Source organism: Cyprinodon variegatus, unplaced genomic scaffold (assembly GCF_000732505.1).
Source record: "Cyprinodon variegatus isolate N-32 unplaced genomic scaffold, C_variegatus-1.0 Scaffold373, whole genome shotgun sequence".
Lineage (NCBI taxonomy): Eukaryota > Metazoa > Chordata > Actinopteri > Cyprinodontiformes > Cyprinodontidae > Cyprinodon > Cyprinodon variegatus.
Window position 1 is genome coordinate 367,612 of NW_015150826.1, and position 10,737 is coordinate 378,348.

At 43.0% G+C, this 10,737-nt stretch overlaps 1 protein-coding gene across 1 annotated transcript in view; it reads right to left on the minus strand.

The window, feature by feature from the left end:
* Positions 1-10,737, minus strand: part of LOC107092283 (aryl hydrocarbon receptor-like) — a 79,600-nt gene that overhangs the window by 12,587 nt on the left and 56,276 nt on the right. The window contains exons 3-4 of the mRNA XM_015386653.1: positions 1,361-1,527; positions 1,196-1,285 (exon numbers count right to left, since the gene is read on the minus strand). Of these exons, the coding sequence (XP_015242139.1) occupies positions 1,196-1,285; positions 1,361-1,527 (257 nt within the window). The remainder of the gene's footprint in view (positions 1-1,195; positions 1,286-1,360; positions 1,528-10,737) is intronic.

Genomic DNA, 10,737 nt, shown 5'->3' on the forward strand with positions numbered 1-10,737 from the left:
CTTTGAGCACCATTTCACTTTTCTTTCACCAGTTCACCGCAGTTCTTCCAGCAGTCCACACTTTCTCTGCTCTCTTTCTCATCTTCTTCTCCTTTCCCATCGCCCAACTAGACTAGTGTCTAAAAGTAGCAGCAGCAGCAACCCAGACTGACAGCAGCTCATTGGCTGATGTGTATCGCATGCAGCCTGGTCCCGGCGACCCGGAGGGCTTTAAAACGATCTAGAAATAAGTAAAAATATCTTGAATTAAGTGTATTTACCCTTAATTTGAGTAGGTAAATTTGATAGTTTGCCAATGGAATGAGTATTGTACACTTAAAATAAGATATTTAGATAAAATGCACTTGAAATAAAGCAATGCAATTGTGTTTCCTATTGTAAATGCAAATTGTCTTGTTCCCCTGGCAAAATGTCTCAATTCAAGGACAAATGCATTTATTTTAAGAAAAAATTTATTATCTAGACATAGATTTTTCCCAGTGCGTATTAACAGGAGAAGCGGCGCAAGTGAAGTTAGACACTGAACGTCGTCCACTAATCCGTGACCTATAGAGATTCACCATGAAGTCCAGCTTTAAAGGGATTTTACAGACTCCTCTTATCTAATCTTTGAAGAAAGAGGAGAGAAAACCAACTCTGGAGGTGAACAGAAAAGACTTTAAAGTCAGACGTAGTTTCGATCATTCAAACCTGAGACGTGCGGAACAGAAACCACAGAGAAACACAGCAGTGTGTGAGTCGGTACTTGGCTTCAGCCTAGTTAAAGATCAAGGAGGTTTCTTAGAGCCTCAAAGCAGAAAACCTCGACCAAATCTGGTGACGTCTGCTGTAAGCTTTATGTGGGCGGAAAGATTACCTAAAAATGCGTCCAAATCTCACATAATGTCCTTTCAGTGGTAAGTCAGGCAGGGACCCTGTGCGCTGAGCTGAAGGGATGCTAAAGAAATCTGCACATTTTGATGGTTTTATACCAACTTCTGTGCTTATTGTGGACAGTTTTGCTTTATTTTGCTTCTACTTTATGCAAACAATAAAAAAAGACAATAGATGACAAAGTGTGTGTAATCTAACCAAACATGATTTGGAAAGTATCCCTCAGGGCCTCCCAGGGAGGAGATCATGGGAATGGCGACACATCCGACTTCTTCTCATTAATTAAATGGGTGAGGTCTGTTTATCGTTTATTATTTTTTACCTGATGGAAGCCGAGGAAGTCCTGGATGGTTGGGGACGCGTAGAAGACGTAACCTTCGGCCGTCACCACCAGCACGAAGCCGTTCAGCGCCTGCAGAGAGAAGACAGAGCCTTGATGCTTCCGTTCTCCTCCAATCGGTTCCGTTCCTCTGAATCAAAACCAAACCTGAAGCAGCAGGTCTCCCTCGGAGAAGCTGACTCCATCGATGGAGGTCGCCACGGTGGAGAAGGAGGTGGAGTGCGAGTTAGTCTGAGCGCTGGGGTTGTTTCCTCCCAACATCAGGTCCCTGTCGCCGGTCCAGCTCGTTCCGTTCGGGCTGGCTTTCACGACGGCTGCAGGAGAAGAATAACAGAAAAAAGGATGAGAAAAACCGAACATTTCTGACATTTAATCACCGGAACTTTCACATGATGAAGCACCGACTCTGAAACAGGAAGAGCATTTATCTGTCTGTGTTTGTATCAGGGTGGAGCAGCGTGACGTTTCCGCCATCTCTTCCTCTTCTTATCACTTTGACAGAGACACTCAATAACAGCCACTGAGAGCACCTTAGAATATCCTCTGACATGAAGCAGATGTTCTGACCGGCTTAGATCGACCACCAGCCGCCTGTTGACTGATAATTATGATCATTCGTTTTCGTTTGACACAAACGAGAGAAAACAATGACATTAGAAAAGAAGGGAAGCTCTCTGCAGAAAGTACTCTGGCTTTGAAATCCAACCCTCGTCCTCGCTAGAGGCCAAACGAGGATAACAGGCGGAGCCACAAAATTACCCTCTGGACTGTGATCTGAAAGCACAGGGTTAGGGGACGCCTGGGGGGGAAGAACGGCTTCGTGTGAAGTGGCGGACGGAGACACTCGATCGATCGAGAGGCAGATCGCCGCCGATGGAAACCGTCCCTGAAAGACTGAAATGTGTAATTTAGAAGTTTCTGGATGGAAAGCCACAGATTATAACTGCTTTAAAAAGCAACACGGACCGGTCCTACAAAACCAGAACATCCGTACAGAGATTATATTTGACATGCTCCAACTGTGAAGCAGGAAATGGATCACACCGAAGCTTTAAAACGCCAAAGGAATGTCAGGTTTTCACCACGTTAGACGGGTTCCAAATGACCCAGAAGCTCAGCTCCATAACTCAGCCACACTTTGCTGTAGCTTCATCATTCAAAGCTAAAACAGCTCCAGGAAAGTTCATCTATCCTATTCGATCAACTGAAACATCATTAGTTCAACATTTTTATTTTCTTTAGTCCAGCTGTTTTGTTTCTGCATTTTTTACTTTATTTTTTTATTTATATACTTTTTTCCTACTTGCTTTGATTCTGTTTTATTTTCCTGTATTTTAATCATGTAAAGCACTTTGCATTGTCTTTGTACTGAATTGTGCTATACTAATACATTTGCCTTGCCTATCTGCTTTTCTGCGTCTATATTGCATTGTTTTATGTTGCTGTTTTTACAACCAATGTATGTGTGAGTGGGTGTCTGGTTGGCTTTGAGCGAGTGGGGACTTTACGCAGCAGCAGGCAATGTCACATCCGTATTAACAACCAAAGCCAGTAAAACCGCATTAAAGAAGTCTTGGTGATGGTTGTCGTATGATGCTTGAAATCGGTTAATCCACAATGTGTATTCGTATTGTGTTTCACATCTGAGATCACGCGTTTCACTCTTCAGTCAGAGTCTGCCCCCCACCCATCGGTGGTCGGTTGTTTAAGTCGCTCCAATGGATGGAAACACGTCTTATTTGCGTCCCTGTTTTTTGACATTTAAATAGTTCGTTAAAAATTGAGGAAAATTGGACAGAAATTTCTTACGTGGTTCCTCTGCTTTCAGAGTTACAGTTTCAATAAAATGACCTAATGCCCAATGCAGAGCAGGTGAACCCAGGAAACAATACATGTTGGGTTCAATCAAAAGTTAGAAAAATATTTCTAGTTTCACGCAGCGACTCTGCTTGAAGGTTAATCTCTGGCCTGTTTTCCTGTCTGTTTCTGAGGTGAAAAGACTGGAGCTAAGGCCAAACCCATGCTGCCGAGAAAGGCGGGGAATCCCGATGGCAAACAGTGATTCAGCTCTGAGTGTTTTGGTTCTTACATGACTCAGCAGCTTGGCCTTAAAAGGGACAAATAAGAGGTAGAAGATCATTTGATCCGTAGGATCCGGTACCAGATCTGCTCGGTTGGTCGGATCTGGTCGGCCATCTGTAGCCCTGATGTCTTTAAAACAATGTGGTTGCCCGGACAATCATGATAACATAATCCAGCGTCCGTGTGCCGAGTCAAGAGCATCTGCATTTCTAATCACCAATGAAGTTTTACCAGATAAATAACAAAGCTTAAAAACTATGCTTATGGTGAACAAAGTAACCGCAAGACCGTGGTATAAAGGGGGAGAGCTAGGCAGGGTTGTTGCCAGCTGTGCTCAGTAGCTAACAGGTTAGCATCTTTAAGCTACACTTGTTTAACAACGTCTCATCAACAAGAATAACTCTTGTTTTCTTTTTCTAAAATCTCCACGAAAGTCATTTTTTTTATGATTTTCCAATTGTCTTCCTCTGCCTCAGATCTTAGTTATATCAGGACTCCTGTCTTTGTGTTTCTGTGTTTGTCTCCCTTCCTCCACCAGGAGGCGCCTAGTTAAGGTCCGCCTCCTCGCACACCTGCTGATGGTTTCCTCGTTAAATGGAGTGTTCTTAAGCTGCTGACTGCCACTACCTCGACGCCAGAGTGTTTTCCAGTTTAGGGTACTCTAGTCAAGCTGAGTTTTTTTTTGTAAACCTGAGTTTAACTTTGTTTTGTCTTTGCCTCTTGTCAGGAAGTGATCCTGCAACTGGATCTCTCGGACCTTCTCTCCCTGGAAGGATCAACTGAGCTTCAAACTGAGCTGGGGTTCAAACAGGAGGTTTGGATCCACTTTCCCCAAGAGATCGTTTGAGCTCCTCACTGAGGAAGGGATTATTCTCCACTACGACCCGTTCAAGTACCGCAGGAAATCTGAGTGGTAGTCAGTTTCTCCGTTCTCCAACTATCAACCGCATTCTGGGTAAAACCTGTTCCGCCCTCCACTGAATCAGACCAACCCTGGAACAACAGCACACAGACAGGAGTCAAGGACACAACAACTTCACTGGAAACGTGAGTCGGCAACCAAAACCTCTTCTCCAAGTTTCACGAATCAAATTCCCCACTGAGCCTGAACTAACCTCTGTGTCCTTCCCTCACTTTGCAGTTCCGGTTGAGCAGTGTTCAGAGAACCACTTCTCCCTCTGTTTACTTCTTCAATAAAACCCGTTAAACCTTTTACCTGGACTCTGTTCGGTTTTCTGCATTTCTGGGTCAGAACTTTGTAACATCATGACAAGTTAAAAGAATAAGAAGAAGCAATGAGACCTTTTGTGTCTCTTTGTTAAATAGCAGAACTCAGTCTACCCTAGACTGCTGTACTTTCCTTCAAGAGTGATTGTTTTCTACTTTCGGCTATTTTAAAATGACCAAAGAAACATAGAATCATAGCAAATATAGGTAATAATGACTAGGGTTGCGCCGATGCCATTTTTTGGCCCCGATACCTGGCTGTGTAGTATTGGCCAATACCGATACCATCTGTTTGAAATTGATGTGTGTGTTTGTATATATGAAGAACTGCAAACTACTTGGATGTAAAATAATTGCCATCATGGCTTTGTCAAGCTGCTGTCTACCTTTATGAAGCAGGAAAAAGACTAAAACAAAGTGAATCCAGTAGAACTTTTTATTGCCTACCTGGAATGGGTGACAATAGTTGAATAAACTTATGGCTTTCAAAATGGTATCGGTGCTCTATTTGTTGGTACTCGCCAATACCAATACCATCATTTTAGTGCTGGATCGGGACGCTGTCCGATACTGGTATCGGTGCAACACTAATAATAAGTTGAGACTCCTGAAGAGGGTAAGAAAGAGAGCAATAGTTTGACCCAGTGGTTTTTTGCCGTATTATGATGTCATCAGCAGGGGCAAGGCCCCGAGCAGATCTGGTATCTAAACCGGACCTGCAATGAGAAGTCGTTCCAAAGTCAGCACTGGCATAAATAGTTGTTCTGTCGAACCCTATAACTCAACCTTGATACTTCTTGTTTGAGTTAAACCAAATGATTTTTTTTTCTTTAAATACAGTGATTAAATCATTTGGAAGGAGAAGTCTGGATTTCCCTCTGCTTCCAGTCTGTAAACCAAGCTGGGCTGCATCTATGGACGGTTAAATTACTGGATGAGGACAGAAAACTAAAGTCATTTCCCCACTCTTTCCCGCTGATGGGGTTGACTGCGCAGAAAGAGCACAGGGCTCCAGTAATCCAAGCCAATGTAATATTCGCCTTCTACAAAGGCAGGAACAACAGAACCAGATGGTCCAAAAGAACAGAGGAGGGAAATGTACCAGAATCCCTCAGTAAATCTCCTTCCAGTGTAACGGGGAGTTTCCTGATGCAGAAGCCAACTTTCAAATTTCATACCAAAGAATCCGCATTTGTGAAACCTGAGCGCTTACAAAACTTTCTGATCTAAAAAAAAACAAAAAAACAACAAAACTTTAGAGAGGGATTCATTTTAAAATTCTGAAACAAAGGAAAATACCAAAGCAGCCACAGGAACCAAGACAGAGACCCATTAGGGACATAAATCCGCCTGTAAGGAGGACAGAATCTGTGACACTCCTTAGGATGATTTACACGGCAGCATGTTTCATTTACTCTGCTTAATGGAGCTGCACATTCCCAGAGCCCAACGCCGTCTTTCATACATGACGAACGGCGGACGACCACCCACAAACACCGGCTCTCACACCCAAACAAGTCAGAACCATAAATGTCTCCCTAACCTAATCATGACGGATTCAAGCACTCAGACTTCCTTTGGAGTGACAACATGCATCGTTCATGTAAAAACCCTTTTCCTTTAATCCCATCCTCCTCTGCTCTGCCTCCACTCTCAGGGAGTTTCCTCTGAAATGTTTTACTGCTCCCATGACACGCTCTGCACGCCATTAAACTCAATTTATGCCAAGACTCAAGAGCAACAATCGATTGGACGCTCTTTCCCTTCAGGCCTTCCGCCTGCAGCAGCAGCATTATACCGCTGCTGCTGAGTACAGGCTTGTTTTATGTGTTGATTTACGCAGGACTGATTGACTCAGATGCAACAGAATCAGGGAGATTTCCAGAGATTTCACAGCTTTAACCAGGGCTGCTGATGAACAGTTACCACTGTCACTTGATGCAACATCAAAACGATTTACATTTGGATGGGTTTTTTTCTTCATTTGAGTAATTTATGCAAAAGAAAATTAATTATTTTCCAGGTATAATGACTGAAAAGGATGACTTGAAATTAAACACTAGAGAAATTATGAAGTTGACAACAGAAACTTTATGTTCAGGATATAAAGATGAACTAATATGGGCTTATTTCAATAACTTAAATTTAATTTACAAAGGTAGAAAGTCTATATTAATCAATTTCTTCTGGGTTATTTACTTTCAGAAGTGTCAATTTCAAAACATTTGATGTTTTACTTACAGCAGAGAGAGAATAAAACAAAATATTCTAAGAAACCACTAGCTAGTTGTATCACCTGAAACCTAATTTGTGTTATTTGCTAAATGCATCATAATATAGTAGTTGTTTTTACTGTCCTGTAGCTCTTATTAAAAGTGGAGTTCCTCTGGGCTGTGTGTTCGGATCTATACTCTGACATTTAGAGAAATCCAAAGAAATCCCCCCACTGGCGTAAGTTTCACTCATGCTTCATTCCCATACACCACAATTTAACCATCCCATTCAATGGCTCTTTTAAGGCGCGTGAGTACTAGGGCTGAACGATTTTTCTAACAACTGAAAGTGCGATTATCTTTAACCAAAATTGCGATTTTGATTTGAGCTAACTAGTGTTGCGCCGATGCCATTTTTTGGCCCCGATACCTGGCTGTGCAGTATCGGCCGATACCGATACCATCTGTTTGAAATTGATGTGTGTGTGTGTGCATATATGAAGAACTGCAGACTACTTGGATGTAAAATAATTGCCATCATGGCTTTGTCAAGCTGCTGCCTACCTTTGTGAAGAAGGAAAAATACTAATACAAAGTGAATCCAGTAGAACATTTTATTGCCTACCTGGAATGGGTGACAATAGTTGAATAAACTTTTGGCTCTCAAAATGGTAGCGGTGGCCTTTTTCTTGATACTCGTTGATACCGATACCATCATTTTAGTGCTGGATCGGGACGCTGTCCGATACTGGTATCGGTGCAACCCCAAGCTTGTAGATGTTTCACCCCAGGCTTCCAGATTTAGAAAGCTTGCTTACAGAAATGTATGGTAACCATTGTGTGAAACAGTCTTTACTCCTACTTGCATGCATGGATCATCATGCTAGCTGCAACTCTTCTGTATGGTGACAAACCCACTTGAAGTGTTTTACCACCAACTAAAGGGTCGGAGGGAGAAATTTGGCATCTTTCTCATGGTTAAAATATAGTGTGATTAAAATCAGTGACTCTGGAATTTTAAAGTTGTATTTTGTTAAATTGCAATTATATTGCAAATGCAATTAATTCCCCAACCCTACTGAGAACCAATCATGTCCTCAGCCTAAAGCGCAGATTATACTTTGCAACCGCACAAATCAAATGTCGCTTGGGTTTGGACGGGAACCAGTTTTGCTGGTATGCTTCTGCACCGTCGGTCTGGAATTTCTAGGGACGCAAAGCAGTTTCCCAACAAAGCGCAAGGGGGAGCCTATACGAGAACTTTGGCGGATGGTCACGAGAACTTTGGCAGGAGTGTTTATCTACCGAAACAACAATGGCGCATCTGAAAGATATCACGGTCACGGAGCTGGATCTAGAGTTGCTAGACATCGAAGAGGAACAGGTTCTGTTAATGGAGCGAACCTCCTCAATTAATTTTTCATCGTAGTTGTTCTTCTGTTTTTAAAAATGGCCCCGACATCAAATCAAGAAGGACAACCACACAGGCAGGGTACCAAGGACCAATCACAGCTGCTTTTTGTCTGTGCACTTCGCTTGAGGTCTGCACGGGTTTGTGACCGTCCAAAGCAGTCAGGATTTTTTCGAGGTGCACAACGATGGTTGCAGAACCTCTGCGCGGGGGGCGTGGTCACACACAGAGACAGATTTAACGGTTGCAGAGGCTATGCGTCAGAAGCATAAATTGGCCTTTAGATATCTACCCAAGACATCAGGCCTTCAGACACTAAACTACTAAATTATTTTTATGCAAATCTTATCAGAAATAAACAAAACTCTTATTTTAAATAGAATGAAGTAACAGGAATCCATGTTTATCATCCAAACTCACTTTCACTGTGTGACTGATTACTGGTGAAGCACAGGAAACAAAACCCTGTGAGTTGCTTGGTAAACTGTCACAAAAAATGAGCTCAGAGCAAAGGAACGGCCGATGACAAATAATCAGATGACACGAGAAACTTCCAGAAAACAAAGTGGGTCTCATTTCAAACAGAAACCTCACACGACCGAACGAATTGAAAGAAAGACTGAAAAATAATCTGAAGATGCAAACAAACAAGAAGCAGCTGGATGTGGTGTGGCGGAGCGACGATGTGTTGTTTTCTCTTTGTGTTCGGGTTTCACCGTTGCCTCACAGCGGCTTCGGTCTGGGCATGCTCAGAGCGCAGCGCCGACACAGTCATAGCTGGAGGCCATTTGGTTTCGTGGTTCTGTTATTACACAAACACTGAGCTATTTTAGGGCCCACAAAAAAGAATAGAGTCTGATAAAGAGGAGGGAGGAGAGGTGTGAGTAATTCATAGAAAACGGTCAAACAGAAGGAGACTAGGGGAAGATAAAACACAGAAAGGAGAAAAGCAAAAGCAGGACAGGTGCGTGAAGGAAAGCTCCGGTTCTCTTTCTGATGGAGATGAAACCCACTTCATGCCGGCCTCCTCCAGCGCTGACATCTAACCAGAAACAGCTGAGTGCCGCCGACTCCCAGACCTGTCATAAAACAGAAGAAACCCAACCCTCCTCTTCTTCTAAGGCTCTCTGATGAAGAGGAGGCCCTGCAGCGCTCGCTGCCGCTCCGCTCCAGATTCATTTAGGTGCTGCCGACTGATCAAAACAACCCGCCTGGTCCTAAGCTCAGACGCTTTGACTGAAACAACAATCGAGTCTTTGGTTCTGCTGCCTCAATGGGCTTCCATTAATGCTGGTGTAAACTCAAATACATTAGCTGGAAATACTAGAAAAAGATCATTAAATATGATGGATTCAGGGTAACAGATTGATGAAGGATTTAAAGAGAAAGACATCTTAAAAAGCTTTAAATGTGTCATCTAGATTGAAAAAATAACTAAAACAGCCCATTTCCCTCCCTGCTGATGAACTAAATGAGCCTAAAAGTCCTAAAAAAAACTTTAAAGAAAGATTTGAATTAGAGACGTTGGAAAAGACCAAAGCGAATCTCTGGATCCTTCTAACATTTTAATTTAAGTCTCTTATTAATCTAAATATTGTGTTTAAAGCAGAGCCTTGTCTGTTTCTATTAAAGTTTAAAGAAACAGCTCCAAGCTCTCAGACTTTCCAGCTTCAGCTCTTCGTCTTGTTTTTTGCACTTGTTGACCTCATCCCCAAAGCCACAGTTGGTGAAACGACTTCAGGCCTCCCCGTCTCCCTCTCCTTCCTCCCGCCGTCCTAGAGCACGGGCTCTCCTGCACTTTGTGGTTTCTGTCTGACTTTGAAACCGGAGCGCTGAAAGGAGTCATTGTTCCCCGTCTCTTTGGGCTGCAGGATGACGGAGGTGGTGGGGGTCTGACAGGAGATCAGGATCACCGCCGCTCACTCCGTGCTCTCAGAGGAGCACAGGTCTGGACTTGAACCTGCGCTGCATCAAGTCTAAAGCTCAGAGTTAGCCTCTGGTTGTAAATCAGCTAAACTCAAGCATGTCTGGTGTGATCTGAGGTGTGACTTCCTGTTTAGCTACCGTCCCTTTGATCAATGACAGCTGCTGTAACTTGGCACAGCTATCAAACTGACAACATCCTACTTCATTTACAAGCTTTTGGATGTTTGATGACTCAGTTTGGTTGATCTAAACCTGCATGTGTGTCTGAGATATGCAGGAATATCCAGCTCTGATCTAAGAACATGGAGGTAGTTCTGACACAGAGCTACAGCATGATACTGCCACCACCGTACCTGGCAGCTGGTACAGTGTTCTTATGTTTTAAATCCTCACTTTGACTCCTACAAACATAGCTTTTTTTTTCCAGAAGCATTCAGCCTGTTTATGTTGGGTTCATAAAAGGTTTTTGCAAAAGAACTGAAATACACAGTAATGGATACAATTTCTGCAGAAAGGAGAGACAGTTGAACCCCAGACTGTCTCCCCCTGGACCTCCTCCGCAGAGCGTTTTATTAACAGAACATGACGCATGGTTACAAACAGAGTATTGTTCTGACAGAACAATTGATCAGTTCATAAAGACAGGACGCTCCATTAGAGGCAGG